Source organism: Lissotriton helveticus, chromosome 9 (assembly GCF_964261635.1).
Source record: "Lissotriton helveticus chromosome 9, aLisHel1.1, whole genome shotgun sequence".
Lineage (NCBI taxonomy): Eukaryota > Metazoa > Chordata > Amphibia > Caudata > Salamandridae > Lissotriton > Lissotriton helveticus.
In genome coordinates this window covers 350,248,768-350,269,382 of record NC_136070.1, presented here as the reverse complement: position 1 = coordinate 350,269,382, position 20,615 = coordinate 350,248,768, and the positions used below count along the sequence as shown (strand labels likewise).

The window sequence follows — 20,615 nt, the reverse complement described above, 5'->3', positions numbered from 1 at the left end:
GGGCCGGTGCCCGCATCAGTAAGTTTAAGTATCTGGGGATAATAAGAACACAAGACCTTAATAGTATTACTCAGACCATCAAGAAGAAGGTGGCTAAGGAGATTGATCATCTTTTCTCTAGATGGCAGAACCTTCCCCTGACAATATACGGCTGTGTGAACTTGGTCAGAATCAATGTTTATACATTTAGAGACCAACATATAATGGAGAGTTAGAAGGAAAAGTCAATAACTTCTCTTCACCAAATGCAAGCAATGAATAGTTTACCTGTCTGTGTAGTTTTGCAGTTTTAAGATCTTTCTGGATTCACTATGCTGTGCATTATTCCACAGTCTAGTGGTTGGGTTCGAAATCGTAGTCTTTTCTTTCTTTTTTTTTTTCGTAGCCCAGGTGGGCGTCAACGTCCCACCTTTTGGGGTACTTCCTGTGACGTCGGCACGCCTCCTGAGGAAGCTCCCACCTTCTTCGGATTCTTTTTTTTTTTTCTTGTTTTTGTGTTCGGTTTGTGAATCCTTTGGCAATGTTCTCTATTTCTTTTTCAAGTAAGTGATTTCTCCGCTTTGTTCTTTAAGGTGTCTGTTTCCATATTGTCCTTGTATTACCGCCTTCTTCTCCTGCCTCATCTTTCTGGCGGAGGTGGGTGGGTTCGCTAGTGAATCCAGAAAGATCTTCAAGCTGCAAAACTACAACGACAGGTAAGAAACTATTCGTTTTGCAGCGTGAATCTTTCTGGATTCACTATGCTGTGCATAGACTTTGTAGCGGTTTGTTATGTTTGTGGCGGCTGGGTGGAAGATAAGTGTTAATTGTTCAATATATGTTGAAGCACCTTCTGTCCTACTTGTGCTTCCTTGTTCATTTGTATATCCACACAGTAGTGCTTAGTGAAAGTGTGCACTGAAGCCCATGTTGCCGCCAGGTATAAGTCTTGAATGGGTGTGTTAGTCAGGCAGGCTATTGTTGCCCTTTTTTTCCTGGTAGAGTGGGCTCATGCCCCTTCTGCTAGTTCTTGGCCTGCCTGTGGCAGAATTGCATAGTTTGTACGATCCATCGTGCAATGTTTCCCTTTGTTACTGGTCTACCCAGCAAACTACTTGCGAAGGACACAAAGAACTGCTTTATTTTCCTGTGCTCCTTGGTTCTTTCTATGTAGTGCATTACTGCTCTTCTAGCGTCCAGAGTGTGCAGTGCCCTCTCTGCGCTTGTGGCCGGTTTTTGAAAGAAGCTTGGTATTTGTACCGTTTGGTTGATGTGGAACCTTGACACCACCTTTGGCATAAAGTGTGGGTCAGTTCTCATCACCACCCTATCATTGTGTATCTGGATGTAGGGTTCTTGTAGCGTTAGCGCCTGTAGTTAGCTCACCCTGCGCAGCGAGGTGATTACCACCAGGAAGGCTGTTTTCATTGTCAGCATTTGTAGGGAGGCCTTATGAATGGGTTCAAAGGGTGCTTTATGTTGGGACTAAATTAAGGTTCCATGCCGGTGGCGGCATCCTCTTTGCCCCCTCCAGGAATCTCTTTACTATCTGTTATAAAGAATCTTTTCCCGGTTTCTCCTCTTGTGTAGGCTACTATCGCTGCTAGGTGTACTCTTAGTGAGGATGAACTTAGTTTTGCTTTCAGCAGGTGCATGAGATATCTCAGAACCATTGATTCCTTTGTCATCTTCTTGTGTAGCTTCTTCTTGCTGCACCATTGTGTGAACCTCTTCCATTTTGCCACATAGCACCTTCGTGTGCTAGGTCTCCTTGCCTCTCGTAGCACCCGCAGGGTGCTCTCAGGTAGCTTTAGGTGTGCAAAATATGTCTTCAGGAGCCATGCTGCTAGGCTGAAACTCTTAGGCTCTGGGTGTAGTACTTCTCAGTTTTGCATGGAGATTAAGTCTTTCCTTTTCCCGAACTTGTGGGGTGCACCCTGTGCCATTTCCATTATCTGTGAGTATCAGGTCTGCTTGGCCCACTGGGGTGCCACCAGGATCAGCGTCATGTTGCTGGTTCTGCACTTGTTGAGTACTCTGTATCAGTGGTATCGAGGGAAAAGCGTAGGCAAATGTTTTCCACCAGCTTATCCATAGGGCATTCCCCTGGGATCGCTCCTCTGGTTGCCTGGATGCGAAGTGTCGGCATTTTGCATTCTGGTGTGTTGCAAATAGGTCTATTGTCGGTGTTCCCCACCTCCTGAGTAGCCTTTGCGTTTCCTGTGCATTGAGCTCCCACTCGTGGGATGCCGATGTCTGTCTGCTGAGCCAGTCTGCTTCCACATTGTCCTTCCTTGGTAGGTGTATGGCTAGCAGGTCTATTTTGAGTGGGATGGCCCATCTCCATATTTCCTGCGCTAGGTTTGACAGTGCAACAGATTGTGTTCCTCCCTGTTTGTTTATGTAGAACATTGTTGTGTTGTCTGTTTAAATCAACACTCTCTGGTTGTTCAGTTTTTTCTGGAGTGCCTTCAGGGCAAGTAACATGGTCTTCAGTTCCAGGTAGTTGATGTGTCTGGCCGCATCCGCTGGAGTCCACAGACCACTCACCTTGAGTTTGTTCATATGTGCTCCCCAGCCCATCTGGGATGCGTCTGTGGTGATGGTCACTGTTGGGCTTGGTGGTGTTAAGGGCTTCCCCTTTGTTATGTTCTCCCTGTTCTACCATGTAATCTCCTCCTGCACTGCGTGCGTTACAACCACTAGATCTTCCCAACTTCCTGTAGCCTGTGACCATTGCTGTTGCAGCCATTCCTGGAATAGTCTCATGTGGAACCGTATATTGGGGACCAGGTGTATGCAGGACGCCATCATCCCCATGATTTTGCTTGCTGTCCTCACCGTCAGAGCTCGCCCCTTCCGGTAGCGGCGTGTCTCATTCAGCAGGGCCAGTGTTCTCTTGTGGCTGGGGAACACCTTGCTCTGAATGGGGTTGATCTGTGCTCCTAGGAAGATCTTGACTTGCTCTGGTTCCATTGAGGATTTTCCCCGGTGTATGGAGAATCCTATGTCTTTCAGGGTCTCTGTGACACGCTGTGCGTGTTCCTTGCATGTCCTGTGTGAACTTGCTTTTATTAGCGAGTCGTAGAGGTAAGGGTATATGTGAATCCCTTCTCTGCGCAGGTACGCTGCCACGGCTGCGAGGCATTTTGTGAACACCCTTGGTGCGCACTTTAGTCCGAAGGCTAGGGCTGTGAACTAGTAGTGTTCTTTGTTGCTAGTAAATCTTAGTAGATGTTTGTGCTGCCTGTTCATGGGGATGTGCAGGTGGGCATCTTTGAGGTCTATGGTGGACATAAAGTCTCCGTCCCTTATCTGAGGAATGACCTCTTGTAGGGATGTCATTTTGAACTTGTGTCCTATGTATATGTTTACGAACCTTAGGTCCAGGATGGGTCTTAGCGTTTCGTCCACTTTGGAACTAGAAAATAGTTTGAGTACACTCCCTTGTTCCTTTCTCTGAATGGAACTGGTACGATGGCTTCCTTCCGGAGTTCTTGTGATTCCTCTAGGAGTAGCGCTAGTTCATTTCCTGAATGCACCTTCCTTTTTTATTTTCTGCTTGGCGGTTTCTTTACCAGCTCTATGCAGTTAGTGAACTGTATGATGTGGAGTATCCATTTGTCTGTAATGATCTTCTTCCACTCCTGGCAGGAGTGTCTTAGTCTGCCTCCCACTGGTGTTACATGTTTGTCGATGTTTGGTCCGTGTAACTCCCCCTTGTTGGTCTTGTTGTGCTCCACCCTCGGAGGGGTCGTGTGGGTGGGCACGTTTTGCGTGACGAAGTCACTTAGAGGTGGGCTGCTGGTCCTCTTTTTGCATGCCTTCGTCCATTCGCCCTCCCGCGAAAGGACTGGCTCCGAGGCTGGTACGGCCAGGTTTGCTTTTGCTGCCCCTGCTGGGATTGGTTGTCGCCCTGGTGCGCCTGCTGGAATGTCTGGTGCAACGTTCCCAGCTGGTTTTCTCCCCTTTCGTTTAGTCTCCGTGTCGGGGTACCCCTTCTCATCCCTCTGAACTGTAAGGCCCCCATGGACCTTGCCGTTTCATTTTCTTTCTTGAGCTGGGTGAGTTTCTCATCCACCGGTGCCCTGAACATTCTAAGCACTCCCTTCAATGGAGAGACACTGTTGTTTTGCACTTCTGACTTGAAGCCTGAGATCCTAAGCCAGGCCTGCCTTCTTTCTGTAATTCCTATCATCATAAGTCTGTGGGATGTGTTAGCCCCATCCAAGGCTGTTTTCAGGTAAGCATTTGCTATATTTTTCCCCTCTTCCACCAGATGTGATGCCCTTTGCTGGTATTCCTCTGGGAGGTGCTTGAGTAGTTGCCCCATTTCGTCCCAATGCTAGTACTGGTGTCTGTTCAGTAGGGCATTTGAGTTTGCCATGCGCAAGTGTACTGCTGCATTTCTCTCTATTTTTCTCCCAGTCAGGTCCATTCTCCTGCTTTGTCTGGTGGTGGGCCTGGTGTTGGGACGTTAGCCCTCTTTCTGGCAGTTGCCGCAATAATGGAGTCCGCTGTGACGGATCCCTGGATGTAGGGACGATCCTGAGAAGAGTGTTTGTATTTTTTCTCAGTTCTCGGTGTCACAGGTTGCTGGGTCCTTGAACGCCTCCCTCCCTTGGTCCATGACATGGGGAGAAACAGACTCTTTGTTTGAGTGGGGAGCAGGGTCTCCAAAAGGAAACATGCCTTAGGCTTTTCCTCTTCCAATTTGACTCCATAGGCCGCTGCCGCATTCTTGATGACCATGTTATAGGCCCCAATGTCATCTGGTGGCAAAGGCCTCGAAGGATAAGTCTCCACGGGCTCTTCCGGATTTTTGGAGTCGATGTCCTGCCATTCCAGGTCTTGTGTCATCGAGGATGCCGAGCCGAAAGTCGTTCGCTGGTCATCGTCGCCTTCTTCTTCTTCATAGTATAGGCCCTCTTCTTCGAGGTGTTCCTGGGGCGCTGGAATTTTCGGGAGCTCTTGATGGTCGAACTCTTCTCCCTCTTCAACTATCATCGTCGGCGCCTTCGACTGAAGCGCGAAACTCTTCATTTTCTCGTCAAACTTTTTCTTCCTTTGCAGGATGTTCTCCATTTCGGCCTCGAGCCTTCTCTTTTTTTCCCTCCATCTCGGCGGCATGCTCGGCACCAATCGTTTCTGTCGATCTCTTCGACTTAGTCGTCAATGTCGAAGCGACCTTCGGGTCCTTCTCCTTTGAAGTTGAGCGGTCCTTTTCGGGGACGAGCTTCGACGACATTGGCTTTTCGCCGGTCTTCGCCGCCTGGGAGTCCTTCTCGAAGGATCCGCTGAGCTGTTTGTCCTTGGATGCAGCTGCAGCAGTCGAGGTTTTCGGCGCCAGTGCTCCCTTCGAGGACTTCGACTGTTTTTCGAAAGTCCTGATCGGGCTTTTGAGAGTTTGTCGGGGTTTAGGGGTCGACGTCTCTCCTACCTCTTTAGATGCCTTCTTATCTGTCTCTATGACTGTGTAGTCATCTGGTCCCTAGGTGATGTTGTCCTCTTCGTCGCTGAGAGGCCCAGGTCCTGAAGCAACGGAGGTTGGCCTTTGCCTTGCATGTTGTAGTTGGCTCTCCTCTGTCTCTCTCTAACCCAGGGTGTCTTTGGGGTTAAGGCAGAGCAGGCGTTGGAATCCTTGCTCTCGTGGTCGACCAGTAAGCAGAGGTTGCAGACCGGGTGCTGGTCCTTCTGCGCGTATTTGTGGTGGCAGTTACGGCAGAATTTAAAGGGCGTTTTGTCCATTCCTGCGCTTAGGGGGCCCCCTGTGTGCCCATTCTCCGTTGGACGTCGAAGATCTCGAAGTTCTCCTCCTTCTTAGTCGTCCCGGCTTGGTGATCTTGTTCTTCGGTATCTTCTCCAATCTTTTCTGTGAAAGTTTCGTCTTTTTCCTCTTCTTTTTTCCCAAAAACTCTGGAGCCTCTCGGTGACGATCCAGACCGTACGGCGGAAAAAAGAACCTGAAGATGGCACCCAAAGGTGGGAGCTTCCGCAGGAAGCGTGCCGACGTCACAGGAAGTACAACAAAAGGTGGGATGTCGACGCCCACCTCGGCTACGAAAAAAAAAAAAAAAAAAAAGCTACGATTCCGGACCCAACCACTAGACCGCGGAATAATGCACAGCATAGTGAATCCAGAAAGATTCACGCTGCAAAACTGCATCTTATTAGAACACAACAGTATATTAGATTTAGGTAATTCTGTTTCTTCATCTTAAGTGGTTAGTAACACCTTTGTCTAAAGAAGTCACACGTTTTTAAACCTGTTGCCAGGAGTTCTAAAGTTTGATGAAGAACTGTGGAGCTTGGACCTCACACTTTACGTTTGGCAAAAGTAGTTACCAACAAAAGATTGACTGAAAGCAAACGTAAGGCTCCAAAAGGTTAATAATTAGTCAAACGTTTTTGTTAAAACCATAGCGTACAGTATCATGCGTTGGTTAGGTGGGAAATTTTTAGGTCTCGCCTGCGTTGCAGCGCATGCGCTGCTTCGCCTTGGCGAGATCTATTGTTGTTGGTTTTGTGTCGGGCTTCTTTGGAAGTGGGGTTTCTTGTCCGCCCTGTTTTCGTTAGGCCCCGCCCACTCGCCTAGGGTTGCAGGGCATTCGCGCTGGCCTCTTCACGTTGTGTCCTGTTTCCCTTCCACCATTCACTCGACGACGTACAGACCCTCCACTTCCTTCTCTCCACGCCTATTTAGTCGCGTGAGGAGGGTCATGAAGGCTTCTTCCAGGTGGTGTAATTTATCGCGTATGGCAGTCTGGTAAGGAAACCACAAATACTAGGAGTGGGTGTATTGCAATGCTTGAAACCCCATGTCGACCCAATCCCATGCAATGTAGCTAAAACACAGGGCGTGTGCACCCATATCTATCCCAGATACCCAGCCTTGTGCAGTCACCCTCATATAATGCATACAACTCCCGTGCAAGCACCAGAGAATATAGCTACCAGGCACAAGCCAGGGAATGCGTCCTCGTGCCAAGGACAGAGAATCCATACATCATCGCGAGAATGGAGATCCTGTGCAAAACCCATGCAATGCGGATCTTTTGCAAGCTCCAGCATCACAGCCCGCAGATAACAGGAATCCCGTGCAACTTCAGAGATAGGGAACCCAACGCAAGTACCTCATGCACAATCTGTGCAGTGTGCTTCTCATGCAGCCATGAGAAATGTGCTTTCCATTCTGACCTCATGGACAGAGCATCATATAGTGGAGACCCTGATGGCTGTATCTGAGGAGGCACTCCATCCTGGGCTTAAATCACGAGCAAGGGTTCTCCGGCAAGAGCCATCCCAATAGCCCCCTTGCTGTCCACTGCTTGCGGTGCTCGCTGCCCCTACTCCCCCTCGGCTCCTCAGTATACTCGTCTGCTCCGGGTCCTGTCCAGTCTCCTACCCTCTTCTTCCAGGAAAGAAGATATTCCACACTGTTTGTATGATAACTCGAAAAACCCCAAACACCCGGAGCATCTTAGGGTCTCGTTGAAATGTCTGGAAGTGGCCCAGGCTGGTCTGTGCATCTGTTTTTGATTTCAAGGCCCTCGTGGGTGCGTTTTAGATCTCAGCCCAGCTACAGTCATTTTATTGCTTCTGAATTTGCTCTTCAGATTTAATCTTACTCACCAGTGACAGTTTTTAGAGTCATTTTCTTCGCTGTAATGTTATCTAGGAATGCATTGATTTCATTTTCGTGGTAAGCTTGTTTTGATCCAGCAGTAGACGCATGTCAGAGTGTGTGGTTGAACTGTTTCTAGCGATGCCAATGCTTTGTTCCTTAAAGTACCACTGACATGCGTGGTTTGGTACTCCTACTCGAACCCTCCAGACGGTCTACTCCCTAACCTGGCTTTAAACCCATGTTTATGGCCCTTTCAATGTCAGCGTTTCTGCCACACATTGAAAACTTGCTTGTATTTTCAGACCATCCAACTTTAAACGGCATGCTTGTTACCTTCTCTTTTAAAGTGTTGGAGTAGTGTGAAGTAGTTTGAGTGCTCGTGTACCCTCTTCAACGTTGGTTGCCTGTAGCTTGGTTTGAGCCATGTGATGGGAAAATATGCCCCTACCCAAAGGATGTGGCTCCATTTAATCAAATCGGCGATGTTAATTTTTTTTATTATTTGTGGCTGTGTTGAGTTTCATCCTTTCGGTCATTTTATTCTGTGGAGCTTGTGCGTTTATGGAATCTTCAAGTAGTTACAAATAAAGTGTGTGTTGCTGCAAAGGGAGTATGCAGCTAGAATATTAAGCATTGGTTGATCCTCGGACTACTTCTGTTGACCCTGGGTTCAGTCGGAGATGTGCTGTGTAACTTTAATGAGCTGTGTCCAGTTTATGAATAAGGAATGTTGAAGACCTGTTAGTGTTGTGCTACCTTCAACAATTATCGCTGGGGCGCCAAGAGAAAGATATGAATTCTGTGTGCGCTATGTAAATTAGGAGATGGGTCCAGGTGCATGGGTCAGTGGAGTGCCAGTGTAACATCTCATGTCCATGTGTTTCGAATTCAATTTAATAAGGCAGTGTACCTCGCCTCCCACAACCTGTTTTTAGAGAGTTTAACGCGGGAACACTTTTCTCATGGTCTAAACATTACATGTGATGCACTTTACAAAAAAACAAAAAAAACACCCTCGTACATTTAGAGCAGCCACATTAGTAAATGGAACAAAATTATCTCTCAAGAAATTGTAATATCCCTGAACCATTTACTTCCAGGAGTGAAGTCAGGACTGCTGGCTGGTAATCCGACTGGAATATTCTTTTTTGAGAGGTATTGTAAAGGAGATGCCAGTTAAACTTTGAAGTGTGTACTTTTAAAAGAATGTAATTAAACAAGCATTTGGAGTGCAATAGCTCTAGCATTTGTGAGAGTTAGAGCTATTGTCATTGTAAATGACAATGCCTTTTATATATGTGTTTTGAAAATCTGCAAGCAGTGCATAAACACGCACTTTGTACTTGTAGTCCTTGCTTACGAGAAGCAAGGCTGGCAGTAAAAGGAGCCCAGGTACTGCCAGCCTTGCTTCTAGTAAGCAACTACTATAAGTACAAAGTGCGTGTTTACGCAATGCTTGCAGATTTTCAAAACACAAATAAAATACATTGTCATTTACAATGCCAATAGCTCAAACACTCACAAATGTGAGACCTCTTGCACTGCAAATGCTTGTTTTTAAGAGGCCAGTGCAAAGAATGAAGAAGTACAGTATGGCCATTTAGGAGGTGCCAGTATTAATCGAGCTGCTTGATTGTGGCTGCATTCTATGGATCAGGTAGTCATGTGCGCAAAGGTGAAGAGAAGTGGCATGTCTACTCTGGAACTAACAATCAGAGAGATGGTCCATCTTACACCATTCTTTTTAAAAACAAATACGTTTTCCTCAGTAATTTATATAAGAACAATTTGACGTAAGAGCAGAGACCTTACAGAAAATGGATGGATCATCTATCTTTACTACCAAACTTGCTTTCTCCACGGGGGGAGACAAGTCCCCAATTCAGCTGGCCTGTAATCATTAAGCCAAAGTTCTGCTACCAACTCACCACAATCAATTCAACCTTCTCCCTGTTGACCTTGTGCCAACTGCTATGCATCCACTCCCAAATACACCTCATACAGCTTTGGGAATGTACACAAGTTATAAGGTCACCACCTATCTTACTAACAACTGGTTACCTTCAGCATACATGGTTAAATTAACTCCTTTAGACAGGATGAATTTGGCAAATAGTATGAGGTAGAGCAGAGATGTGGAATTCCTATAGCCCGACGCGCAGGACATATTGTTTGGGGTCAAGGGCAACACGTTTTCATGTGTCTTTTGTCCTTGGGACAAGTATGCCCAACCCCCTGCAGCACAAACCCTTTGGCTGCCAGTTTGCAGACCCACATTATGGATCAGGAAAGGGCACTGTCTGCAGTTAAGATAATTTTTTGTCCATATGTTGATGTTGTTCAAACTTGTATTTGTGGTTCATTAATTGAAAGCCTTTATTATTAGAGTGAGCACTAAGTAAATGTTGTAAGCTCTTACTGCACTTCTAACAGTGGTTCCAGTAAAAAATGTGTACATACATGTTCATAGTTTAGTAATATGAGGCTATGTACAATGCTTCCAGAATGCTCACTGATTTGATGCAAATATTTGCAGAAGCTTGGTAGCAAGATTGAGGATTCTTTGCTTTCAAAATAAAATGTTGATAAAAAAATTAAAGCAGGAAAAAAAACATTTCACCATACTACTGTAAAATTTCAGGTACCTTTTCTTTGCAGCATCATCTGTTCATACATGCTAGCATTTCCCAAAAATATTCATAATGGAAAATCTGTGTAACCAGTTACAATAGGATATAAGGAAACAAAAATAAACAAGCATTGGAAAAGCCAGTAGGTTTGAAATTGGTGGTCAGATTTTTAGTATTGTCAATGTGTGACTTGTTTTGGCATGATTTTTGTAAAGCCTTATTGGTGTGGGAGCTTCCAGGCACTCACCAAAATAAAGATTGGCAAAAGCAAAACTGTTTTTGGTCTCAAAAAGCACACACTGCCACAGTAGTTACTGGCACTGAACACAACTACTTTGTGTGCCGATAAGCTCCTTGTGAAAGTGCAGAATGCTGTCGCTCACAGTGAAGCCAGTTGAAACAGAAAGACAGAATTATAATAAATGCAAAAGGTCATGGTCAACGCCAGACCAAATTAAGGGCCCAATTATTTAAGAAAGTCTCAAAAGTGCACCCATGGTATATGTCCCTGCATTACGTGCAGCTATACGGGTTTTGTGAATTCAAGAATTTACAGAAGTAGGACAAAAAATAGTACTCCTAGAAAATATTTGTGAACTGCATTTTAGCATGAGCATATAATACATGTGTAGATTTGCTCATGCGAAAATCTGAGTGTTTGCAAGTTCACTTTCCCTCCAACCACTTTTTTCCCCAACTCTAGAAGAAGGTTTACATCTGCCATGGTCAGGATTACATTTCCAACATTTCTCAGTATGGAAAGGTTAAAGAAGAGTTGTTGAAAACCCTTAAGACATGCAAGTTAGTAGGTTTGCACAGACTCAAAAGGGCATTCTAACCCGGGAAGTATTGCTTACCACTACCTTCGGCCCCATTATGTTGATCTATGGAAACATGGCAAAATAAGGGGATTGCAAGTATTCAAACACTACTATGGTATGAGCCCTGGCATAATCAGAGAGGCTGTATCAGAGCTCTTATATAATATGATTGCTGCCATAATTTGTCACCCCACTACATGGCACCGAAGTGACAAGTGGATTTTGTTACAGGACAAGTAGATTTATGAAGCAACCTGCCCCATGGACAAATAGATATTTTAATAAATTCCACACCCCTGAAGAGTAAAAAGGTGGGGCAATAGGATTGAATCCTGTGGGGCAACATACAAGAAGGAAAGTATAAGGGACGGTAAACAGACGAAGCCTGACAGACAGCGTGCACTCTGACAAATATCATATAGAGAGGTGAAGCAAGTCAAAGCTATGTCTGTAATCATTATCGTCCTCAGCCGATACAACGGCGGACTATGCCAAATGCAGCAGAGAAATCTAATAAAAGGGGTCTGTAGTTTTATTTTCTTCAAGGGGGAGTTGTATACAATGTCTTCTTGCCCCAAGGACTAAATCATTATGATCTCTCATATAAACAATTCCCTTGTCCTAGTTGAAATTATGAAAAAATGTGACAAATTACAGCAGTATTCTCATGTGAAATCTCATAGCCTCTGTGATTATGCCAGGGTTCATATTAGGCATGGGGTTGGATTCTATCAAGACTAAGATCATAAAACGTTCCGATTGTACAGTGCTCTAGACATACCAGCCCTTCACACTGTGTGCATATACAGATGGCCTTTTTATAAATGGCTTTCTTTATGCTAGCTTTCTGATGTAGGCAGTGCATTTGCATTATGCTGGAGTTCTTTTATAGCAGAGTTCAGGATGTATCATCAATATTTCTTACTTTTGCTATGAGGAAGCATCTTATGAAGTGCTCTGGTAAATGTATTTTTAAGCTTTCACTCGATTACAAAAAGGATAACGTGCCTAGGAAGACCAAGGACCCGCTTAAGTTTAACAATTCTCCACTTGATCACACTACGCAATTCTGGGGCAGAGCCTTCATCTCACTGTGCCACAGTTATCTTTGTTATTTATAATTGTTAGAATAGACAGTGTGAACTCAATTACTGGACATTTATATTTTATTTAGTCAAAACTTTCTGGACCATCTATGCATGTATGTTTATTTTACGCAAGCAAATTATTTTTTTTTAACTCACAGAAGGATTCACTCACATGAAGATTTTAAAGTCAGCAAATTACTCACAGGGTTTGGAACAAACAGGTAGTAATCAGTTGAGTACTGGAATGCGTTGTGAGTTTGCACACACACACACAAACCTACAGGTTTAAGATTATTCACAAGCTCTTCGTTCAACCATGGAAAAGGTCAGAAATAGATTATTGACTGGGCAATAGTAAAATGTTTTCCAGGGTGGAAAGTTAGTTTTTACCCGAGAGGTGGGGCTCTAGAAATATATTCTGCGACCCTCTAGAGAGAAAAATGTAATAAATGTTTTAACAAGTCAGTTTTCATGCAATAGGAAGATTTTTAGCATGAACAAAAACAGGTCTATTTATCCATGCTAAATTAACAAACGATTGCTAGGAGTACACCTGTAACCCTCAAACTGTTGCAGGTTTCCAGACATTCTTCTGTACTCGTCAATTCATGAAAATCCTCAATTTACACCAATTAAAAGGTATATCAATCACTGGCCTACTGACGTGCTTCTTTGACTTTGTTTAATAAGAATAGGGGGACATGCTAGTTTTAAGATTCCCATGTTGGTTTTAAGATTCCTATACTGGTTTTACACTCACTCGATTTTTATCATACATAAAATGATGCTGTAGAGAAATGTCAATCAAAATACAATTGTCAAATTTGCTTCCATTCTCCCGTCTGTATTTGCAGTCAACGAAGGAGCATTCTGGGATCATTATAGCTGCTGAGCGTACAACCCACTATTTTCTTACAGTGCTCGCCATAACAATAATACATTTACATTAATGATCCATAAATTTGAACATATACATATAGGTGTTTATCTGGTCTTACTAGTAGAAAATCCTCTTTCCCGCAACCATTTGGCGGCCTCTAATCTGGCAAAGGGGTTAGTGATAAAGTGGGTTGGACCTACCTCTCCTGTGGACAAAATAAACATGGTGACTTGTTGCCCTTGACCCCCCCAAAGAATATGCGGAGGTAAAAAATGCCAAACCAAGCTGACACTGCAAACTTGAGCTCATCATATGTGGTCCAAATCATCAATTCTGTACTAAGATCATGGTGCAGACCTGCTTGTTTATTTATATAAATGTGAGATGGTTGCACAGGAATACTTAACGTCTTGGCCACGTGATGTTTTAGCATTTTTGCTGCTGCTAACAAGAGACAGAAAAAAGAAATCAGAATGGCAGAGTCAGCCCCAGGTTTCTTTATAAAAGGAGTAAGAAAGACAGAATTAAGGGGTATAGGAAAGATCGTGCTCAAAGGAGGAGTTAATGGCTAATTTCAGTGAGTTACAAGGAGAGGTCTGAAGCGGTTTTAAACCATGGATAGGACGGACATGCAAGTGGGCGCCAGATGTTAAACTGCTCTGAGTAGAGTAAAAATCTACTAAATAAAAGGGATCAAGAGAGAATTAAGCATTTGTGACAGGCACTGTCACATTGTTGGAGAGGTCATCAGGAACGAATTTGGTGTAGGAGTTCTGGTTTGCTTGACTACTGTGCGAATTACAGATTGTGGAACTAATAAATGGAGAATTTCCAGATTTTTTTGTTTTTTTGTTTCTTAACTAGGAAAAAAACTGCAGCAACATACCAAAAGAGGAGAGATTTCAAAGGATGAAACTGCGACAAGTAAAATGTATCAACATAAAAAAAAACAGCAAGAGGTGAAATTAATGGCCTTTTCGTATAACCATGAGAAACAACATTTTGGCTCTAAATTACAGTTCATTATATTGTCGGAATTTTATTACATCCAATCAACTGTTGCACCTTTTACGAAGCTGCATTAAGAACGAAATGAATCAGAAAAATAATATATTTTTATAGAAAGATGCAAACACCATTCACGTGATTGAAAATCTTTTTCATATGTATTACATTGTTGTAACTTGAGTCATGTATCTCTGGAGAATTGCTGGTTGCAAAACCCTCTCACCAACTTTCCCAACACATTGCATTTTATAGTCCATACACAAGAATTCAGTTTTACATGCTCATTTCCAAAATATATTTGCCAGCTGTACAGCATGTAAACTGAAAACTTACCTTGTGCAAGCATGTTAAATTCCAAGAATAGTGCAATATGATACAGTTCCATTGCTTCTTCAGCTCGCGTCATGTTAGGCTTTCCTGCTACAAGAGCCTGTACTTCACTTAGGCTCCCTAATGATGGGCTGCAGTGTAAAACATAGGACAGGTCCACTACATCAGTGTACATACAATGCAAAATTACTTTTGCATACTTTTTTGGTATAATGGATTCGTCCAGTATGATGCGGGTTGGAGTCCGGAGTGTGCGGTCTGTGATTTCTTCACCTGTCCTTATCCTCCGCTGCAGCAAGTTTCGAAAAAAAGGAGACCGTGCAGAAATAATAGCTTTATGAGCTCTGAGCTCATCTTCTAAGCAGCCCTGGTTTCCGGAAAAAGCTTCAACTAATTCGGAGTCAGATGAGAAGCTGAGAATTGCATCATAGTAGCACATGTAATCAAAGAGCCCACGCATATCCACATCTAGAGAATTTGGTGTCCCAAACTCTTCACTGAGCTGAACCAAAATGTCAACGTTCTGGAATCTAGAGTCTTCAATACCAAACTCTCCTGTATAAAGGTAGTGTAACAATGCAGAAAACATGGGCATGTCAATGCCTGCAGTGTTGATATCCATTATAATCTCAGCACCATACTCCGGCGACGAGGAAAGCAACTTCTTAAAAAATGGACACCTTGCTGCCAAAATAGCACGATGCACAGGAAAGCATGTTTCCTGAAATATTAGATCTACATCTGTACAGTATTTGTATTCGTAGAGATCTGCCATGTCTCTCTGCAACGTTCGGGCTTCCGGTCTTGCCAAACTGGCTTGCAGAGAAAGCTCTTTTAAGGCAGCCGTGCCCTCATATTCCTCTACCAAAGCATTGGCATCTCGAACATCCCAGCCCGAAAGAAGTTCCCGCATTTGCTTGGCATGATCAGCAGACCTGCTAGATTTTCGCCGTTTTATGAACTTCTTTTTGAGTGTGGCAAGGCCAGAGGTTTTCTTTTTCTTGTCTTGGGGTTTTTCGTGTCCATGGTCGAGGCTATACAATTTAGCCTCATACCCATAGCCTTGATGAGAGTAGGAGGATGTTCCTGTAGATTGAAGAGGAAATAGCTGAATGACAAGAACTGCAGTGATTAAATATATACATTACATAACCAAAACATATGAAAATGACAGCCTGGAGACAAAGGAGTAGTTTCTGTCCTGTAACTCCAGTTCTGTAGTAGGGGTATCTCCGTTATAGTCATAATCTAGTGAATAGTCCCGCCCATGTGCGTGGACCCCGGAGCAATCAAAAATAATCTCTTACAGTGTCAAAAAATGCAGACATGCATAGACACTTAAGAGAAAATTTTAAAGACAGATAATGCAGCCTAAAAAGGCTACACTGTCCAGTACTTCAACTAGAAATTCCACCATAAAATCCACAAAACAGCAAAAGCCTGTACAGATTTCCATTGCTTTAATAGCAAAACTCCCTCAGGAATGATAGAGAGAAGAACCTGGACAGACAAGCCCCACAGGTTGCCATTATGTGGCTCAAAACAGGATACTGTGCCTTTAAGAGAATCTTCCAGAACCTTCTCCCAGTATCCCAGAATGCATAGCCGGTCCAACTTACTTTCAGTTCTTTTTGAAGGCGTAACACGCCAGACCTGTAGCATTCCTTAAAGGAATATGTCTCTCTCCACCGGGGAGGCGGGAGGGCGCTTATGACTATAACAGAGATACCCCTACTACAGAACTGGAGTTACAGGACAGAAACTACTCCTTCTGTAGTAGGGGATCTCTGTGTATAGTCATAATCTAGTGAATAGAATGGCAAGCCCATCCCCACACCAAAGCGGCGGTGGAGAAAAGAGAATCAACACCACTATTGTGCGAACAGATTTCGCAGCGAAGCCTGTCCAACCTGAGCATCTGCCCTAGCATCAGTGTCCAGGCAGTAATGCTTAGCAAAGGTATGAACCGACTTCCAAGTGGCCGCCTTGCAGATTTCTGCAATCGGAACATTACGGAGCAATGCTGTCGTGGCAGCCTTGCCCCTGGTGGAATGAGCCTTAGGCTTACCTCCTAAGGTCTTATTAGCTTTTTGGTAACACAGCTGTATGCAGGACACAATCCACCTAGAGATAGACTGCTTAGAGGTCGCAAGACCCGTCCTGACTGATCCATAATTGATGAACAATTGGTCTGACCTACGAATATCACTGGTTTTATCCAGATAAAATTTCAGCACCCTCCTAACATCCAGGGAATGCAAAGACCTTTCCGCTGGAGATGAAGGATTCCGAAAGAACGTAGGTAAAGTTATAGTCTGGTTGATATGAAAATCAGAAACAACCTTGGGAAGAAACTTAGGGTGAGTACGCATAACAACCTTAGCAGCATGAAATACAGTATAAGGTTCTTGGCAACACAACGCCTGAATTTCACTCACCCTGCGGGCCGATGTAATGGCCACGAGGAACGCCGCCTTCCAAAACAGGTGCTGCAACGAAGCCTTATGAATAGGTTCAAAAGGCTCCTTCATCAATCTGGACAGCACCACATTCAAGTCCCATGAAGGCGAAGGAAGCCTGACAGGAGGGAATACTTTCTTCAAGCCTTCCAGAAAATCTTTGATCACAGGGATCTGGAAGAAGGAAGTCTGTGAAGGGCATTTCCTGTAGGCAGTCAAAGCAGCCAGATGAACCTTAATGGAATGGACATTAAGGCCAGACTGCGCCAGATGTAGCAGATATGGAAGGATGACATCTTCCTTGCATGTCGTAGGGTCGAAGTTCTTAGACTTGCACCAGATGCAAAACCTCTTCCACTTGTAAGCATAAGAAGTCCTAGTGGAAGGTCGCTTAGCCTCCTTCAGTATGTCCATACAATCCTCTGGGAGATTCAAATGGCCATATTGCACTATTTCAGGAGCCATGCCGCCAAACTCAAAGACGAGAGGTTGGGGTGCACCATCCGCCCCCCGAACTTCGTGAGAAGGTCCGGCCTGCACGGCAGCTTCATGAGAGGAAGGAGAGACCGGTGAAGCAGGTCCGTGAACCACCACTGTCTGGGCCATTCCGGGGCAATCAGAATCATCTTCGCCCTGGATCGGGACAGCTTGATGAGAACCGCTGGAATCAGGGGAATGGGTGGAAAAGCGTACAGAAAGCTGTTCGACCAGTTTATCCATAACGCGTTCCCCAGCGTCCCCGGCTGGTAGTACCTGGAGGCGAAGTCTCGGCATTTGCTGTTTTCGGCAGTGGCGAACAGATCTACGTCTGGAGTTCCCCACCTTGCGAAGACTTCTCCTAGTACTTCGTCGTTTAAGACCCATTCGTGGTTTTCCTGAATCAGTCTGCTCAGCTCGTCTGCCTGAACATTCTGCACACCTGGCAGATGAGTGGCCGTTATCGAGAGTCCTCGAGCCAGAAGCCAATGCCAGATCGCCTGCGCCTCCTGAGACAGAGTGCGCGATCGAGCCCCCCTGCTTGTAGAGGTAATACATTGTGGTCATATTGTCCGTTTGCACGAGCAGAGAGTTGGTCTGGAAGGACGGTTGAAAGGCCTTCAGCGCCAAGTGAACAGCCCTGAGTTCCAGGAAATTGATGTGGTACGTGGACTCCGCCGGGGACCACGTCCCTTGAATCTGTAGGTCTCCGGAGTGCGCTCCCCATCCCAGGAGAGAAGCATCCGTCACGATAGTCTGAGTGGGAATGTCCTTGTGGAAGGGAACCCCTCTGAGGAGATTCTCCGCTGAACACCACCACTTCAGAGACTGAAGAGCATGTAGAGACAGTCGTATCTTGTCGTCCCAAGATCCTCTCCTCTGTTCCCACTGATCTTCCAAACACTCCTGCAGCGGTCTCATGTGCAGCCGCGCATGTGGCGTCAGGAAGATGCAGGAGGCCATCGAACCCAGCAGAGAAGACACCGTTCTCACTGTCGTGGATGGAGTGGACATGAGAGCCTGAGCCTTCCGAAGGAGTGATAAACGTCGCTCTTCCGAAGGAGACACGCTTGCCGACAGCGTATCGATGGAGGCTCCCAAGTACTGGATGCACTGGACCGGAGTCGGAACAGACTTGGACATGTTGATGTGCAACCCCAGCTTGTTCAAGAGAACGCACGTCTTCTGGAAGTGTGCTTGAGCTTCCGAGAAGGAGGAGGCCTTGATCAACCAATCGTCCAGGTACGGGTAGACAAACACCTTGTTCTTCCTCAGGTGTGCCGCTACCACTGCCATGCACTTCGAGAACGTCCTGGGCGCAGACTTCAGCCCGAACGGAAGTACCGTGTACTGATAATGATTGGTGCCGACTTGAAATCGCAGGAACTTCCTGTGTTTGTGTGCAATGGGCACATGGAAGTATGCATCCTGTAGGTCTATGGCACATAGCCAGTCTCCCCGTTGCAACTGAGGATAAATCTGATGCAACGACAGCATGCGAAACTTTTCTCTGCGAATCCACTTGTTTGCCTGTCGCAAGTCCAGAATGGGCCTGAACACGGTCTTGTCCTTCTTGCGGACCAGAAAGAACCGGGAGTACAGACCTCTTCCCCTTTGAGACAGAGGTACATCTTCTATCGCCCTTTTCCTTAACAGGATATCGGCCTCCGCCTGGAGCTCGCGCAGTTGATACTGCGAGCTGACCGGAGGAATCGATGGAGGAGGGCTGGTGAAACGAAGACTGTATCCATTGCAAACAATATTCAGCACCCACTTGTCCTGAGTAATTTTTCTCCACTCTGCCAGGAAAAATTGAATGCTTCCCCCCACGGAGCGGGTAACGGACGAAGGGGAAGTAACTGCTCAGGGTCGAGACCCAGCCGGGCCCTTGGTCGCGGTAGAGGACTGCTGTGCACCTCTACTCCTCTGACGTTTTTGGAAGGGTCTTCTGTACTGCTGCTGCTGTTGCTGCTGCTGATGTTGCCCAGAAGACTGTCCCCTTCCTCGACCCTGCGATCCAAAACGCCGTTGGAATTGGCGGAAGGGTTTCTTATCTTTGGGCTTCTCCAAGCCCACCGCCGTCAGGGTTTCCGCCTCGGCCTTCATCCTGGCCATCTCGTCATCTGCGTGTTTCCCGAAAAGGGAATCCCCGGAAAACGGCAGATTTGCCACACGATGTTGCGCCTCAGGTTTAAGCGACGTCAACCGAAGCCAAGCATGGCGCCTCTGATTGATACCGTGGCAGTATCCATGCGCGGCCAGCAGGGAGATATCCGCCGCGGCGCTAACGGCCTGGTTAGAAACCAGCATCCCTTCCTGGACGATCTCCATGAAATCCTCTCTCCGGTCGCGCGGAACAAGGTCCGCAAACCGTTCCATGGAGTCCCACAGTGCACGGTCGTATCGTCCCAACAACGCCGAGTCACTTGAGGCCTTCATCGTTGTAGAGGACGTCCCACACGCTTTTCGTCCAGCAGAGTCAATCCAGCGGCTCTCCTTATCGGGAGGTACGGTGGAGGCAGGAGAGGTGGCATGGATCTTCCGAGCCGCCGTCACAATCACCGAATCTGGTGTCGGGTCCTTCCGAAACAAAGCCGGGTCCGACTCAGGAGCCCTGTATTTCTTCATGAGCCTGGAAGGCGCAGCTTTCACCACCGCCGGCGTAAGGAAGAGTTGCTCCGCCGGCTCAAGTAGTCCTGGCACCAAAGGCAGCAGGGGGCGAGACAGGTGTTTCTTATGTAATGTCTCAAAGATCACGGAAGTTGAGGGCGTAGGGGCCGTAACCTCGATCCCCAACTTCGCCGCCCCGCGCAGGAGAACCTCCTGGAACGTGCCAATATCATCAATCGGGGACACCCTCGTCTCCGGTGAATCTGACAACGTAGGTGAGTAGGAACGGGTCCCCGAGGCAGAACGAGACCTGGACCTATGCCTCCTATGGCGATGTCTGGATCTCGAGGAGGATCCGCGTCCGCTCCTCGACCTGTCCCGTCTACCTGAGCGGGACCTCGATCTCTTGGGTCTGGGACGCTCCGCCGGCCTCCCCGGGTCGGACGTCTTGGGTTTAGGAGGAACCTTCGACTGCGGAGTCTTCTTCGGAGGTGTCGGGAGTTGGGGCATCGACACCGATCTCGGTGGAACCGGGGGAGGAGGAACAGTTGGAACCGGGGCCTGAGGCGCCGGTAGAGGAGGCAACTGAGGAGGGGTCGAAACCCTCGGAGGTGGGCCCTTAGGCAAAGAAGGCGGTGAAGTAGGCTTCATCGGGGTATACACCTCGGAGTATGCCGTTCCCGGCGAGCCACCATCCTGTCCTGAC

The 20,615-nt window shown here is 46.2% G+C and overlaps 1 protein-coding gene across 1 annotated transcript in view; it reads right to left on the bottom strand.

Moving 5' to 3' along the window:
* BTBD7 (BTB domain containing 7) overlaps positions 1–20,615 on the bottom strand; it is a 464,036-nt gene that overhangs the window by 337,581 nt on the left and 105,840 nt on the right. The window contains exon 3 of the mRNA XM_078660088.1: positions 14,367–15,449. Within this exon, the coding sequence (XP_078516214.1) occupies positions 14,367–15,449 (1,083 nt within the window). The remainder of the gene's footprint in view (positions 1–14,366; positions 15,450–20,615) is intronic.